Source organism: Phaethon aethereus, assembly GCF_964289735.1.
Source record: "Phaethon aethereus genome assembly, chromosome: 5".
In the NCBI taxonomy this organism is placed as follows: domain Eukaryota; kingdom Metazoa; phylum Chordata; class Aves; order Phaethontiformes; family Phaethontidae; genus Phaethon; species Phaethon aethereus.
The window spans coordinates 12,349,959-12,367,797 of NC_138579.1; the positions used below are offsets into that span (position 1 = coordinate 12,349,959).

The 17,839-nt window shown below is 36.9% G+C and overlaps 1 protein-coding gene across 7 annotated transcripts in view; it reads right to left on the minus strand.

Annotated features, from left to right (window-relative positions):
- LOC309405187 (kinesin light chain 1) overlaps positions 1-17,839 on the minus strand; it is a gene marked incomplete at both ends in the record, with an annotated part of 68,046 nt that overhangs the window by 22,205 nt on the left and 28,002 nt on the right. For 6 of the 7 annotated variants that reach the window (XM_081999896.1, XM_081999893.1, XM_081999892.1 and 3 more), the window contains 3 exons: positions 581-659; positions 2,661-2,891; positions 5,703-6,002. In XM_081999896.1, the coding sequence (XP_081856022.1) occupies positions 581-659; positions 2,661-2,891; positions 5,703-5,963 (571 nt within the window). Of the gene's footprint in view, positions 1-580; positions 660-2,660; positions 2,892-5,702; positions 6,003-17,839 lie in introns of those variants that run through there. The other variant, XM_081999890.1, reaches the window with a different exon arrangement.

Here is a 17,839-nt window from a genome sequence, read left to right on the forward strand (position 1 = left end):
AACACAACATTTCACTAAGCAAGGCTTATCTATTAATGGCTTCTATTAAGTCACACTACCAAACCCCTACCTCAAACTTCACTGCATATTCATCAGTCCCTCTGACCTGAAGACAATACTTGTAGAATGAGTAGTAAAACTAAGGAAGACAACCTTAGCAAAGGACAAAAGATTATGAGAGAAAGACTTAATATTGAAACCTGCACCAAAATGTTAAATCATATCATTAAAAAAGGTAATTAACAGAATTCAACATCTGGGCAGACCATCAAAAAGCCTGTGTTTCAGAATCTGCCTCAGTCACTTGGAACAAACCTTTTCCATTCTGAGGCCCAGAGGAGAGACTGTGGGACAAACTTCAAACGGAAGTCAGTCCCAAGACCTTTACAACAGCAGTAAACTTTAAAAACCTAGGCCCCAGTTCTGTACGTATCGATGTCTATCAATGGTTTCCTCATTCTAGCAGCACTACTCCCACTGTGTCCCAAAGGATCCCACGCATGGATTCATTTTTGTAAAGAGCATCTTTATATTCTGCATTGCAGAAATACACTAACATTGTACTTCGAAGTGCACTTACTTCCTTGTCCCTGGTCATCTTCATCATTGGGAAATAAGTCATCCAAAGGCTCTTTGGTGGAATCCGTATCTTTATCCTCCTGTAGAACAACCCCAAACAAATCGTTACACTTAAATCTAAGGCATCAAGGGACAGTCCATTTAATTGGCAATGTTAAAGGAAAACCCCACATCCAAACTTGACAAGACTAACATTTCTTATAGAAGTTTTATGAGGGTTTCAAATGTATTTACATACTCTGTCCCAAAACAATACAGGACACCTTCAGAAGAGCCAGGAATAGAAATCAGGTCTCCTAGATTTCAGTCTCAATTTAAGAACACAAGAACCCATTTCCTATTCTTACAGAGATGTTATACCTAATGAAAGTACCCAGTGAAGCATGAGTGCTACTGAATACAGAATTATCCATTGTATATTTTTAGTCGTAGATGCAGTTTTAGATGAGCAAGGGAGAGGAATAAGGAGACCTCAATTTCTGATTATTCAATTTCTCCACAAATAATAGATTTTGCAATTGTGATCTGTAAGGTTCAAAAAAGAAAAAAGCCACTTGGAAGGAAGTTCATCTCCAATAGTCTCCATCTGGAACCATATTAATTTCTGCAAAATCCATCAGTGGATATTGATTTTCAACATCCAAAGATCATTCCAAATCCCATAGTCATGTAAAATAAAGAAACAGATCATCCCTCAATCCTGTTTCTTAAATGTGGAGTCTACACAATATAAATAATTGAAGTTCTCAGAAATGTTAATTTTGGTAAGGAGAAAACCCAGGAGCAGAACACATTCCTATTTTTATGACTCTCCATCCAACACTTTTTTCCACAGACGAGAAAAAGACAACTGCTGCTGGCATTCAAGTCCAATGGTGGCAAAGTGAGTGCTCTGCAAAAACAGCAGATTGATGGGACTAGGTCTCAGATGGGAAGTTCGTAATTTTAAGTGTGCCGATTCCAACTTCATACTGAGTATATACAACTGACTATTTTCAAAGGCTAGTAACAGAGACTGTCCATATGGATAGTGAAACTATAAAGATGATTTGCTTACTTTGACCCTATTTGCCAATTAAACTTCAAATAATGGTGCTATTTAGGCCATCTGCAGATTACAGTTCAACAGTTAGCACATCAAAATCCTCAAGTCCCCTCCTCCTGTGCCTTCTCAAAACAGGCTTCACTGGCAGTATTCAGCTACAAATACCAACTCATGAAATAGCACTGAAAAGTTCCGCGTGCAACTGACCAAAACAACTCCCACTACTCACAATATGTTAAAAAGGATTTAGTCAAGCAGTCAGTTAAGCGTAACTAAAATGCATACATTTTCAATCATTATGTTGCTGAAATAATTGCTTATGAAAAACTGTTCTTTTCAAGGCACAGCTGACGTCTAAACACACAAAATGAGATCTTTCTCTACAATGCTATCTAACTTAAGGAAACAAAATAAAAGGATAACAAGAAGAGCAAATAACTCAGAAGTCTTTTTAAATTGTAGTTACTTCTGTAAATTAAAATTGTATCCATTTTCTCTCTGAATCTAAGAATATGTAACACAATGGGCTAGCTAAACATGAGTGAAAATGTGCAGATGATCACAATGTCTGGCAGAAGGTCCTGAGAGGGGATTCAATAACATCCTATCCTAAATTCTCAAAAGATACAAAAGCTATACACTGATTTCATGAGACGAAAATTTTTTTTTTTTTGCAGTCAAAGTAAGTCATGTCCCCTAGGTACTTAGAATCTCTATTAGTTTACATTCCCCACTTATTTTAACTGTTGAATTTACAGAAGGAAGTTTTTGGTTTGGCTCAGTACTTTTTTAAGCTAATATGATACTGAGTAAGTATAGATTCTGATCCTCATACATATTTTATTATCTACAGACAGTTAAGACATTTACTCTCGTAACATACAAATGAACTGAACTATCAAAATCTTTCTGCAAACTATATGACACTGCTACAAGTTGAGCATTTTAATGACAAGTTTATGTTAGAGACAAATAAAAACTAGGCAGATTATGACAGATGTAAATGTAAGGCGCTTTTTACTACACAGATACTTACTGATGGTGAAATATCATCGTCATATTTTTTTAATTGATTCATAAATTCTAGATGTTTCTTTTCTTCTTCCAGTTGAGCCACAGATTGCTCACTTTTCTGTAGTTTCTGTTGTGTGTTGGCTAGTTCATCCCGTAGCCACTGATTTTCCTGGCATAGCCGGCGAACCTGAGCACGCAATTTCTGCTTCTCCGATTCCACTGCATTTAAGTGATTTGACAAGGCCATCATTACCTAAAAAGCAGAAGGTGTCACATGACATACTTCCTCTAGACTGCAGTCCTGTATTTAACATGAAAGTCTTTTATTATTTAAAACCTATGTCAGCTGTGAAATCTGGTAAACAGTCAGATTTATCTTCTTTATATATCTGGTTCTCACATTTCCTCTAAACTTTTTTACCATTTGTTCAGCCAGAATTAACCTAGAGGAACTCTTTACTAATGATTGCTTTCCATGATGCTATCAGAAGTTAAATTGTGTTAGAACTCCATGAAGAGTACATATAATCTTAAAATATATGAAAAAATTGAGCTAGGATTTAGATTACTGAAATGGAAATCTTTGTTCCACTAACATGAAATGGAGCAGTAATACTTTTAACTTGAAGGATCACAAAAAAACCCCTAAGAACTAACACGGAGCTCTAATTTAGCAGCTTTCAGACAGAAAAAGATTCATATACATGCGTAACAGTTCATAAGGATGAACACCTCAGCATAATGATAATACTTCAAAGGGACAATTATACGACTGAGATCTAAATGTGCAACTGAACATATAATTTACATAAGCACTTTATACACACATATCATAAGCTTCAGTGTGCAGTCATTCAGTGTGTTTGAACAGTCACATTAAGGACACAAAAAAAAACAGCCATAAAAGCAGTCTACCTGGATTGATTTTTTTGCTGATCAAAGTTAAATGAAAAAGGAGCTTGTTAAGTGAAAACCAAACACTACATACAGAAGATACTCCACTGTTTATGTAATCTCCCACTGACACACATGGAAGAGCTGATAGCAATCTCAGGAAGCACACCTTGTAAGAATGGGCAACTGGTGACAATAAAAATCTTCTTTTCGATGAGTTTGACATCCCCAAGTTATTAGTATTTTATCTCTTCAATTTCATGTTTCTTTAGAGCAAAGTTACTCTGAAGTGTTTTTAAACTAAATGTTTCCTGTGAAACAGATGGTGCCCTTAGCTGAAATTTCAGTTTTCAAAAAAATACATCAAGCCTTTAGAAACTATTTTTTCCTATAAAGGTAGGAAAAACTCCAGGTATAATTTCCTAATACCAATCCAAATCTTCAGACTTCAGCACCTACCTATTTACATATTCAAAATTGTTAATAATTTAAATTACTTGGCCTATTCAAACATTGGCATTTGTAACATCTGAAAGCACATTTAGGAAAGTTGTGATAACAGGGTCAACAACATATTCAAACAACATTGTACAAGCTACAACGGAAAACTAAAATCCTTTGCAATCTTACTCTAGAATTAACTGAAAGAAAAGTCTGATGACTTCTTCAGCTAAGTCAGTTTCATTTCCATGGAAAGAACACTTACGACATCCGACCTATATCCATGTCACAAAAACATCTATAAAACATTTCTATATCTTAATTTAAATACTGCAAATCAAAAAAAAATACTACATTGTTGCAACCCAAAGCGTGCAGGAAGAGTAGGCTTATCAGGTCTGAGTAGTAGTTGGAAGCATAATTGCTTTCCCAACAGAGGCAGTAAACGCAGACTTCTTGGCTGCTCGCCACCACAGTTCACAGAAAACCATGTGGGGCAAACAAGACAGTAACATCCGCAACTGAGGCTGCTGAAACCGATACAACCAAGAATCAGAACTATCTTTCTGGAGTCCAAATACCACATCAAAGCTAGGAGAGAGAAGTTACTCATTCACTCACAGATTTTCTACTAACACCCATCAAAGTGAACTCAACTGTTCTAATATTCTTCCACGTATCTTCTAGTATTTTCTTCAAAGAATCAAAGCTTGTACAATATACTAAGGCCTGACAGTCTGTACCATAATGTCCAGGGGTTCTACATTCCCATGTCTAGTAATTCATATTTGTTCATTCTCTCAGGCCTCAATTCACCATGATCCAATGCACACAACTTCCAGATCACCAAACAATAATGGCTCGATCCAAATGAGAAGACTGAGCACAGTTATAGCTCTGTATTAACAGGCTTTATATTGGTCTAACTCATTGACATTTTCAACTCATTTGCAAACACTCTGCCATTTTATACTGATGACTGTGTCACATTACATCATTTCAGGTGTTTGACTTAGTACAAAATACCCTAAAGTTGGACTGTAAATACAGTCCTGACATCATGACTAAACATGCATCTTTTCACTCACCTTCTGCAGACACCACCTTCATCGACTAAGACAGTTCATAGAAATTAGCTCAGAGTCTTTTTTTTAATGTATCAGTGAAAGTTTTTCAGATTCTGTACTCAATTTTTAACCTTTAAATGTTTTTAGATTCAATTTTGGTTTAGTAAAATGTTGAATAAACATTAGAGATTCTTAAGCCCCAGGTGCATTGTGAGCTACTATAAAGAATCTTAGGACAAAGAGAATATAAACATGAATTTAAGGTTACAGCAGAGCTCAAAGGTTGGAGCAAATTCATGTGTGCGCACACATGAGAGAGCGACAACTCCCTATGCAATAATTTAGGAGTTAAAATGCCAATGCTCAGTTCTTGAGCTGCTCAAACATTACCTGCCTAATGCCATGGAAAAGTCTAAACAGAAAATAGCAACTGTCTCACTGAAGTAAAGGGAAGCTTAGTTATGAGCTCCAGTGCTTTAATACTGAATGCATAATTAGTTCTGTAATGCAGAAAGACAGACAGTATCTACCACTATCAATTACAGCAGTCTTTTTCCTTAACATATAGTAACAAGATAAATGCCCCAGCACATTACATTTTCCTTACTGAATAGTAGTACATCCTCAAAGTCTGAAATGCTTTATTTCTTCTGCAATTTTACCTGTGCTTCACTAAGGCCAAGCTCCAGCATTTCCAGTGACTTTCGAATCATGTTTGATTTTTCTTCAACCAGATTAGTCTCATCATCTTTCTTCAAACATTTCAGTGTTTCAAGTAAGCTCTGTAAAATTGAATTGTGTTCATTCTTCAGTGCCTCTAGTCCATTAATCACTTGCTTAGTTTTAGCAATGATTTCATCCTGAGTGAGCTTCTCCAGCTTCTCTTCCTTTAAATACACCATTGTGGACATGTTTTCATACATTCTGAAATGGAAGAACACACTAGTTAATGCAAAAGTAAAAATAAAATAAGCAATTCTCTACAACTGAATAAAGCTTTCCTTTAAGAAGTCATTAAAACATATGAATTTGAAATGTATATTCAGAATGCAATTATATTTTTGCACAACTTTTACAATGTTTTGAGTCCTGGGTTTGAACAGTGTTTCAAGTTTTCCAGCTTCTATTTCCAGATTTAATATTAACACTGAATCATAAGCCAACAACAACAGAAAACAAACTATGTAGTACAACATGGGTGAAGAATTTCTAACAGGCGTTGAAGAATGGGCCTGCATCTCCAGGATTGTTCTGTGCAAAAGCAAAGTTGCTGGCATATGAAAGACATACTGTAATAAATATAGCTATTCGCAGATGCCACTGATCTACAACTATCTTTACAAATATCCAGAAAATAGAGCTTGAAGAATTTGAAGAAATACCATCCAACCGTCTAAAAGGGTTGATCAATGAATCATGAGAAAAATCAGTAAGAAGGAAACACCACCTTCATCCTTTTCCAAAGGCTACAAAAGCTGTTATCAACTATGTATTTTGAAAATAAGAACTACCCCCTAAGATCACTTTACATTCATTATTGTAATTCTACAGTTACATAGAGACATTCAGTTGCCTACAGGTCTAGATGCAGCTGTTTGATGACGTTGCAACAGCTGTCCCATGCTCAAAAAAATGGTTTGTATAACACAACCCTTGCAAGAAGCATTTCACTGGGCTATTTTGTCAGTACCTCATGTACTACCTTAGAGCTAGCAAATTTCTGGATGTTTGTAAACACCTCTACCAAACGCAAAAGAAGATCAAAAAAAGTTTAGAAACTCAGGCAAATTTATTATCACACATGCTGGTACTGAAGTGACAAACAAGTGTAACAATGCAAAAATACAAATGGAAGACAGAAAAATCACTTGATCCATTTTAAATGTCACCACAAAAATGTTCTATAATGAAAATAAAGAATTGAGGAATTGCTCCTTTATACTTATGAAATTTCTATCTTCAGGTGAACCAGGAAGTATAAATTAGAGTAGGAACGATTTTTCAAAAGCAATAAATTATCACATCTATATGAAGACACTTGGGGAAGCTTTGATAAATTAACATTTAAAATTAATTAGCTAAACTGTATTAAAACCTTGTACAAAAACAAGTCTAGTTTTAGAAGAAAGCAAAAAAAAAAAATTACAACCACTTAAATCTCGAGTGAGTGTGCTATAAGGAACATGCATATATGCACCACTCCATGACAACAGCCAAAGTATTTGTTGTATTGCAAATAAATTTAAAAATTTGCAAAAAAAAAGTTGCTCTTTCTGTTTATATACACTCAAATTACCCTCTCTGTTATGACCTCCTGCAACGCGATACCTAAAAGGCATATCCATTTGTCACAAAAGAGCTGTACACTACATTGGTTTATTTTGTAATGACCTATTGTCTGAAAACACAGATAATGTGGGGAAGCAGTGAATTTGGTTTTACCACAGTTTAATACAAGAACTTCATATCCACAAATGTACGTAATACAACACGTATACATCTGTATAAAACATCTAATCTAGCGTGGGGTAAGAAATCCACTCACCAAAAGCTGATGAGCGGAATAATATTTACACATTTACCATTTATAACCTGAAAACTATTAACCAGAATGCTTAAATGACATTTTTAAAGTATATGTTCTCTAAAATTGTGTATAAAAATGAACTGCAATTTAATATGAGCCAAACTTGTAAAGAAATTCTTCTAACATGCACAGTCATATAAGAAATTGTTATGGATTACGGTAACTTCTGCATGTAACTCAATGCTAATTACCATCAGCATACTTTCACACCTTCAGTTAACAATTTCCAACCTGAATGCGAAGAACTGAACCTTTGACCATAAGGAAATGAAACCAGCTGAGGATATCTAATGAATAGGGACTTCCATTTTGTATTAGAGAAGTTGTGAGAAATACTAAATACTTGGAGTTTTTCTGTAACATTCCAAAATAAGTATGTGATCATTTGTCTGTCTTACGAGAACAGTGGTAGCAATTCCTTCTGTGTGCTTCAGTATTCTGCTTTACAAATACATGCTTCTCGTCTCAATCCAGTGCACCAGATTTTTAAACCACCTCATTCTACACCAAGTGTAGCTATAAGCTCTCACTGCCTCTGAGCTACCAGGGCAAGCAACTGTACTGGAGCTGGTGTCAAGTCAAAAGCTATATGAAGACACAGATTGATTTGAAGGTCCGTGCAGCCTGGGAGAGGGACTGTCAAGTCTCCTCTAATAAAAATTGTTAGGATCCTAATTTCTCCCACTGACAGGAAAGGAATAAGTCTTTCCGCATAGGTTTCGTAGGGCGTCTGTTTAAATCATCTGTGTATAAAACACTACTGAAAATTTGGACAATGTTGTGCAGAGTTTTATAGAGTGTGCTTGGGAGAATGATTTAGAAAATGGGAAGATAACAAACATGTAATTCAGCATGCTATCAGATTTGATTCTTTGTAGGAGTAAGATTAATGAATAAATATCTAATATCTTTTAAGAGGAGCGTGGAAGCATGGTGCTATTTCCATGATTTTTTGAAAATGTATTTTACAAAAGGGCAGTACCTATTCAAACAAGACCATATTCACATACCTAATCATACAATTAGTTTTGCATACCCTGAGGCAGCAAACCCCATACAGGAAGCAAAAAAAGTTAAGTTTGTATGCAGGAAGCAGACATGCATGTATACAGAGGAAAAGAGACAAACCCTACCATGACTTTCTACTGTCACTTTTCAAAAATGTTAATTCTTTCTTCCTCTATTTTTTCCCTACAGAAAAAAAAAGAGCATAGTCAAAGGCTTCTTAAGCTCCTGTCAGTTTTATCCTATATACACTCCACTGCACTACATATTTTACCTGTGATAGGGCAAGAACTCTAGATTCAAATACTAATTTTTAATTCAGTGTACCATTGAAAACAAAACAAAAAACTTCAGATGCACAAAGGTTTAGCTGGGAAACAGAATTTTGGATTAGAGAAAAAAATACGCAATACAGCCAGAGTTATAGACTAGCCAGCTGGTGTAAGCAATTTATGTATTATATTAAATATGTGACTGTGTGTGTTTACCACAACATAAGACTATGCTAAAGAACCAGTCACCTGACATTTCCCAACACATTTATAAACAATCAAACAATTTTCTTCAAATTGTGCATTTCTTCAAATGCACAAAAATGAATTAACTTGGACAGATCAACATGAAAAGCCCTACAATGACACCTACTGAAAAGGTTTCTGCAGAATTTTATAACATGAACTCCAATCAAAGAAACAGATTAAGAATAGCAAGAATCTGAACCAAAGAAAGCATAAAGAAAACAGAGCCAAGCCTACTGTCTTTCAGTCATGTAACCGCTGGATAATCTCATCATATACAAATGACTTAAGTGGCTGTATCTTTAATCAGTTTAAGTATTTTGTTATTCATAAGACTTTCAAACCTTTTGCACTAATAACGCTGACATTATAATGTGTGCCTAAATTCTCCTACATACATAGATGCAGAGCTGACTACTTAAGCTTTTCAGCTTATAATTAAGGCTCTCTTAAATGTAAACAGCTTTTCTTACACAGCTAGTTTTAAAAAAGCATCATTTCCCTGCAGATCACCTCAAAGAATCCTTGAGTCAAAACACATAACCATATGAATCCTTTACATAGTAAAATTTATCAAGGAAGAATGTTTTTTTAAGAAACCCACAAGATTTTTTTTTTTCCTTGACTAAAAATTAGCATGGGTCCTGAAGACAAATAAATAAATAACTAAAACAGTTCTAATTTTTAATTTTATTTCCTTGTTTTGTATCCCTAAGAATTCCCTTCTCAGTATTGATATTTGCATTATTTAATAGTCAGGTTTCAAGTACTAAAAGCTTCAAAGATAAATTTTTATTGTATCTAGTGTCTGATCATTATTGTTTCAAAATACAATTTAAAATAAAACAAAACCAAAAGTCTGTAAATTGCTGTGACAAATTCTCCCCAAACTTTTTCCTCTGAATATACAGATAGCAGGCAGGATAGCTGAAAATTACGGAATAATGCATCTGCATACAAGAAAGAGTAAATCATCTTCCTAACAATAAAAGCTACTACAGGACTGCTTCAAGCCATACCTACCAGCTCTGTCATCTACAAGCAGTGCAAATTCCACAATACTAATTTCAGCTTTTTGCATCTCCGATATGTACCTATCTGTTCACTGTTGTGTAACAATAATCAGTCTATTCAGGGCTTTTAACCCTCATTTCACTCTTAAGTTCCTCCTTAATTAAATGGCAAGGCTCAGCATCCTACATCTGGCATGTGCTTGTTTCATTTTGTATTAGTTGCAAATTACAAGTCATTAATTCCCTGCTCAGACCAAGAATATATCTCATTACATCATGGAACGCACCATCTTGAAATGCTGCGAGCTGCTTTAACTGCTAATCTTCATAATGTGGAAAACTGCTTTCTCAAGCAATCCTCAAAAGATCTAAGGCCTTCCAAGCACAGAAAGAAAAATCACCAACAAAGGCAAGAGATGAAAACCAGTCTGCCGAGGGACACAAGCAGTGTGTCAAACACATTACCTGCACCCCTTCCTAACAAGGCAGCTCGGCAACACGCGCTAGTCAGAAATGCCAGGGATGAATCACCCATGGATGTCTTTCATATACTTAGAAAGGTATTTGTAAAAGTATTCAGATAAAAAAATGCTCTAGTTTGAATATATTGCTTTTATGACTTACAGTTAGAAGTCTCCAAATCTGAAAGAACAATGGTTACATATATTTTTTTTAATCTAAGATGTTAATTTCTCTTTCTCAGTAAGGCCATTTCTGCTATCACAAGTCATATGCCCGAACATAAGGCAATTTGTAATCTGTTTTTGTTTGACTTGCCCTCCTTTTAATTAAAATGATCCTTTACACTCAGGAATTTTATGCCTATACGTTCATCTCTAACCCCTCAAAAGAAACAGAGTAGCCTTCTCCTCTTGACATATTCAGGACTGTAGCTAAACTGCCAATGTTATCTATCACTCTTTTCATTATACTATACTTGAATCCATGTATAAGCCTCTAGAGAGTAGAAATCTTCAACTGCACCTGCAAACTGTCCTGTTGGAGGTCAGACTTCAGGTATGCTCGCTGACCCAGTTCTATAAACGGAATACTGCCGCACTTCCGTACTGCCTCAGGTTTCCAAATATATGATCTCAGAAAGCGTCTTCACAATTTAGCACACATGTACACAAGCTACTCTAAAAACAGCTCGGTGAGAACAATTAGCGGCACATGCTGGAGACTGTAAATCACTGACCAGAAGCAGGCAAGAATATGGAGTTGCACATGACTGGCAGCCAACTTCATGCTATAAGAAGTCCTTCAGAACACGCAATGTGTTTGAAAAAAGGATGAACCCCTTGGACTCACTTTTTCTATCAATTTCCAGGTAGTAAGCCTTTGAATTTAAAAAACCTTATTGTCCTCCTGCTACCAGCCTTCAACTCGGAGCTAATCCTGAATGCAGAAGTCTACCCTACCACTTGGTTTAAAATGAAGGTAGGCAAGGTAAATTACAACAGAAGTGACATTTGTAATCATTTAATGTCAAGGGCACATATCCTAAGAAAAGGTTAGAATCATGTTCGTGATTTGACCTACAACCTTAACACACAAGACATCTGTATTGGTAAGCAAACTGGATTAGCAGTCGTACTTTGTAAAGGTTTAGTATTTATAAAGGTAAACCCACAAATTTCTGAAGAAATGCACAACAAGCATAGGACAGCTTGACCAAAAAGCGTGAAACACCAAAAAACTTGAACACTGGCAGAGATTTCCACCGGACTAACATGGCTGTTGCTTTTCCGTTAAGACTGCCAGGTGCAACCCACTCTCCACGCTGCATCAGTGGGAAGAGGCCGCACAGCCGCATGTTCTACCCCTACATCACAACAGCACCCACCTCAAAAACATTGCGCCACGCACTAGGAAACCCCAATGGCTATCAATAAGCACATCCACTGCAGTAAACTATGGTTTTATGTTCTATGCTGAAGAACGCAGGCACTTGTTCATTTGCCTTGATAAATCTGAGAACCTTTTAACGTCGCAGCCTGCTATTAAAAAAAAATAAATCTTGCCTTTCAGAGGAAATCTTTAGATTCTTTGGAAGATTAAAAAATTATTGAGGAGAAAAGCAGGCTAACAAATTATATGTGCTAATAAAAGAGATGATAGCAAAAATAACTCCTATAAAACCTGTATCTAGGGTGATGCTGATAATTCTTTTTGAGAAAGCACAACCTATGAAGATTTGCACTGCTGTGGAGTCTTTTTATTTAGATTTCGATAGCTCACTACATCAAGACTAATGAAGCATATACTGTTTCTTAGCAATCATATCTGCATTCTTACAAGTAACAATCTTCACACTATTTTGAAATAAACACTTTTGCACATTTCAAGGATAACTGCCAAAAACAACTTCAGAGTACTTTCAGCCTTCAGCCTTCCTTCTTTTGTAGCAAATAAACTACTTTCATTAAAATTATGACTTCCTGCTGAAACAGTTAATTCAGTAAAAAAATCCTTATATAGTATAAAAGTATGCAGTTGCATAAAAGCGTCCTGTAGCTACACAGATAATTATTCCTCTTAAAGAAGAGGTTATTATGGTGTCAATCCCTTGACAGTACTCCAGCTGAATAAACACTAGCTACTAGCTAGCGTTTCAATTACCACGATACAATCAAATCTGTATCCTTTTAACTGCAGATAATCCAGATGACCTGCCAATCTAACTGTTTCTAAAATCTCTTTTAGATTCAGACATGTCTAGAATGCCGTAACGCTGCAGATGGTGGCCAAATCCACTGCGCTCTTCCTGCTCACATACTGCAGCAGAGAGAGACCCTCAGACAATATGGCTACCCCCCTACACGTTACTACACCTACCCCCATTATTTGTGTAAAAGGAATCAAGAGAAAGCATCCTCTTCCTGGCATATCTCACCGATTACATTTTACCTTTCTGAAGTACTAAAAATAGATAGTGATTAAAACACAGAAGAGTGACATATCCTAAAATCACAGTGGCTTATTCTTTCTCTGAAAAGTGGCATCTGCTTGGATCCTACGATCATTCCGCATGTATCATAAGCATGTAAGAGAAAAACTTATTCTCCGTACATATTCTCAAGTCCTCCTAACATCTCATGTTTCAGATGAAGCTGGATGGAAATAAGATCGTTCTATGCATTTGTTACCACATCAGAGTTTACTCCCTGTCAAAGCTGAAGCAAGTGCAAGAGAAATCTGACAGGCCTGTGTCTAAGGCAGTTTAGCAGACCCAGTCAGCAATCTAGAGAAACTACACCAAAAGCTGTACTTTCAAGAAGGTACATGCCTATTAACTCTTTGTTAATCAAGGTTACTATCATCTGTTACAGGTTGGTGGTACCTTCCTTACTCTAAATCTGAAACAACATTAAATATCCTCAGACCTGCGGCAAGATCAAAACCACATTCTTTTCCAGAATAATAAAATCGAACACAAACCTCTTCCACCATTTGGTAGACTTGGGCAAACAGCTCTAATGTCAATTTGTTAATTTTAGTTATGTCCATGCAATTTCTGCAGACAGACAGACTGACTGCAAATCGCAAAGTCTCCTACCCTTTGGAGCAAGGGAGTTGTCTCTTCTTTTGTACTACTGCTGTGTCAACAGCAAACAGCGTCTGCTGATCTTCTTCAAAGCTGGCACTTCCTTAGTTTCTTGTGAGCACTAATAAACACTTCCAAGCAGACACCAACAGACCTCAAGAAAGCAGAGCATTTTGCCTGTTCACTAAAGCACTGACACAACATACCAGTCTGGGCCACACAGGATTTGCCTTCTGCTTATGACCACAAAAGCCCACCTCACTGGATCATTTTAACAAAATGATCATGACTGTATTTAATACTTGCATAAAGACAGACTAAACACACTTAAATGCAGCAGAAGGCAGAAGCTGAATCATTTAAAAAGTCATTATATTTACACCTAGTTATTAAAAATGCGTGTCACAAGAATCAAAGATACATCAGGAAAAATCAAGGCTAATTGTTCAACAAAACTGTAATTTAGTATTTTGTCTTTATAAAGACATGCTTCATAAATTATCTACTTTAAGCGGATTGAACGGAAATTTTGACTGCATTTTTAACTCATGCTGTCAAGACAGCTTGAGTTACAAATCCATCACCATTATCAAATTCCACAGTTTTTACCCTCAATATTCCAAGAATATAGATTTATTTCTGTGTGGAAATGGCAGTTGGCTCTTCATGCATTTGCCAACGTGTGCAACCACGTCTTCACTGAATCTTGAGTCTTGGTAAGTCATTTTTAACAGACTGGTTCTAGCTGGTGAGAGTGCCGCTTTGGGACTGCAATAGAGAGGTACAGTAACGTCAAAGTGTTTTCAAAGTTACATGTCTTGCAATTTTAAGCTGTCAATAATGTAGACAAATTTTTTGAGCTTGACTCTAGTTCTTTCATTTTGCATTGTTATTTTTAGACAAGAACTGCTTTATTGACTAATCAAAGTAAGCATCCATTTATGTTATCTATTTATCTTAAGTCTAAATAGCACTTAGGCAAAAGCACAGGAATGCTCTCATCAAATCAGACTTCCATAACACATTAAAAACCCTATCAGCTTCCACTTACTAACAGAGACATATAATCTTAACCAAACCTGCTTTTTACGGCATACCTACAACCATTAAAAAACTGCATGCAGGAAGGGCACAGAAGGCCACATCTTGCCTCTTATTATTTTATCTACCTGGGAAGCTTCGCTGACAATTTACTATGAGCACAGGTTATGTTGCTCTCACACATTTGAAGACACTGAAGCGAAGGGTTATTTGAACCAATGCGAGAAAACCTGCTAGTGCTTCTGCAGACATAAAAGGAGCACCCACTAACATTGCTTCAGTACACACTAGCCTTTAGGTTTAACAAGTCCTTAAATCTGGTTTTGAAGCTATCTAATAGTTCACATTAAGATGCACAAACTGTGCAGTCTCCCTTCAAGCTTTAAGGGAGAACAGCCTCCCCCTGCTTATCCTGCCATTAAAAAAAAAATTTAAAAATCCAACCCCACTAATCCAATTCTTCCAAAATGACTACAGAAAAAGAGTTGCACAATTAAATAGTTCCAGCATTATCCTTAGCATTGAGAAGGAATTAATTCTACCCCATTAAATACTACATCAAAATTTATACTTTCAATGGCAATCACCCATTATCAGACTAATAGTTTTTTTACATCTTGCAAATTTCATTTCATAGAAAGCGTAGCAAATGATGCAATGGTCTAGAAAAACAACCTCGTGTCATTCACTGTTTCTCACCTATAACAGCAGAGAGCTGATTTTGCTGTAAGGAGGTTGGGAATAATTTCCTTCCTAAGAACTCCATGATCTGCAGGACTTATTCAGATGCTCTTGGATTCTACTGGGCCAGGAGGTACGGAGCAGTACAGCAGACCCAAATCAAGCACCTGACACTGTCACCTTAACATTCTGCACACTCACACCTGAGGATCAAACCATAATTTTAGCCCCCTCTCAGTGACTAGTCAACACTAGCTTGATGGTTTGCACCATCCTGCTGCGCTACACCACTCGGCTGGTGGACTAACACAAAAAACAGCACACATTAACTGGAAAGTAAGACACAAAAGTAGTAAAAAGTAACATTTTAAATATTATTTTTCAAACCATCTTTTCTGGATAAATCTGTTTTGAAAGCATCCAGGTACTGAGAACAGCACAACAGTCACTTCCTAAACCAACCGTGCCACTAAAAGCAACAGATCATGCACTTTCAAGTATTGCTCCATGTGCAGCCAGATTGAGGGGGGAAGGAGGAAGGAGGGGGAAAAAAAAAAAATCAGCCAGCATATTTCCAGGCCATTTGTTAACATAACAACTGGATGGGGATCAAGATTCAATGGCCACACAAACTACAAGCAGGCACTGTAATTCAAACCCCACTGGCTGTTGCTTTCAAAAATACATTGTGCATCTTTGCTCTCTACCTGCACAAACTCCAAACTTAGAAATTTTTTTTCAAGTTAAACAAGTATTCTAACAGCAATATTTTAAGTGTGCTTTAAAAATCAACGTGCAGCATATTAATTTTAACTTAGAAATACTAAGAGAGAAATTGATACTAACTGAAAAAGACAGACTTGAAAGCAGAGTAATTGCATCATTAATCTGCCTTTACCTCTTTTCCGAACAATGGAAAGGAGATGTAATTAACAGCAAATTACTGGGACACTGAGTCAAAGTCACCCTCTTGCCTTTTCAAAAGATACAGAATGGATAACAAACCTTAGAAAAATTAGGACATCTGGATAAGGCATCTATCAGTACCATAACAAAATCTTACCTGTCACCTCTGCATGATTTCTTAAGCCCTCAGGAACGCCCACCAAGCACCAGCGTTCTCCATTTCAGAGTGGTCCCAGACCAGAACCCTACCAGAGCAGTTTTATCACATCCTTTCTCTTAAACGTAATTCTGCCTTACAGTACACATAGTGATCAGGTTCGCACACCAAACTTTCACAATATAGACCACTCCTCAGAATTAACCTATCTTCCTGAGGATTCATTCATTCATACCTCTAGTAAGATGTCCAGGTGACTGTCATCTGTGCTGGCACACTGCCAAACATCACCATGACTCCTGTACTCCATGATCTCCATGTTTCAATACAGCGATATTCATTACACAGAATGCAACTTGGCCACATCCAGGAAAATGGTAAATAGAAACAATAGTGCGATCTTGTGTCTTCCACACATTATTGCCTTCTACGTACAAAGGAATTTGGAGACAGAAATGGCCATCAAATCATCTGGTCTGGCTTCCTGCAAACACAAGACTGTGGGCATTCACTCACTAAGGCTATGGTTAGAGCTAAGTAACGCTCCTCATGCAGCCACACATTTCATCCACATCCTCCATCATGCCAGCACAAGCACTCCTGTCCACAATAAATCAAACCAAAGATCTGCACGTCTAACTGGAAAACAATCCAGTGAAAGGTGAAGGGACAGAAAAGGAAAAGGTCCAGGACACAAACACAGCCAAAATACACCTATTTCACCACGCTGCCATGCAGCAAACTGTGTTAACAGAATGAGGACATGGTACAAGCAGGAGGAGTGTGAAACTACATAAAACAGCACTGAGACTGAAGAAAAGTTCAACTATATCCTTAGACATCGATTATATATTACTGTTCTGTCAGCAGGAACAGTTTAGGAAGTTTCTGTCCTCCTCCCATCTCAAACCTGTAACCTGCCCTATATCCTCACAGATTACCATCCCACTAGTTGCTTTAATCCAACTACACACAGCCACCCTCTACACTCAGGGGAGGAATCCCACTTTTTTAACCAACCCTTCTCCTTCTGAACACACACTAAATATGATGGGGGAAGACAGAACTGAGGCAGGGAGGAACATGCAGTTTAACCACATGAACAAGTGAAATGTTAAAAGTGAGGGTACAGTAAAATCCACTTGTGGCAAAGACAGGTGAGATGAGGGAGTGAAAGCAGCCTCTGAAACGGAAGCTGCTCAAGCCGAAAGAGACAGATACAACTGTGACTTTCCTACACTCTTCAGCCTGACGTCGTGTGGTAAAGGAACATCCATAAAAGCACCCCATCTTAAACACAGTATTCTATGGGGGGGAGGGAAGGGGGAGCAGAACCACCCCCAA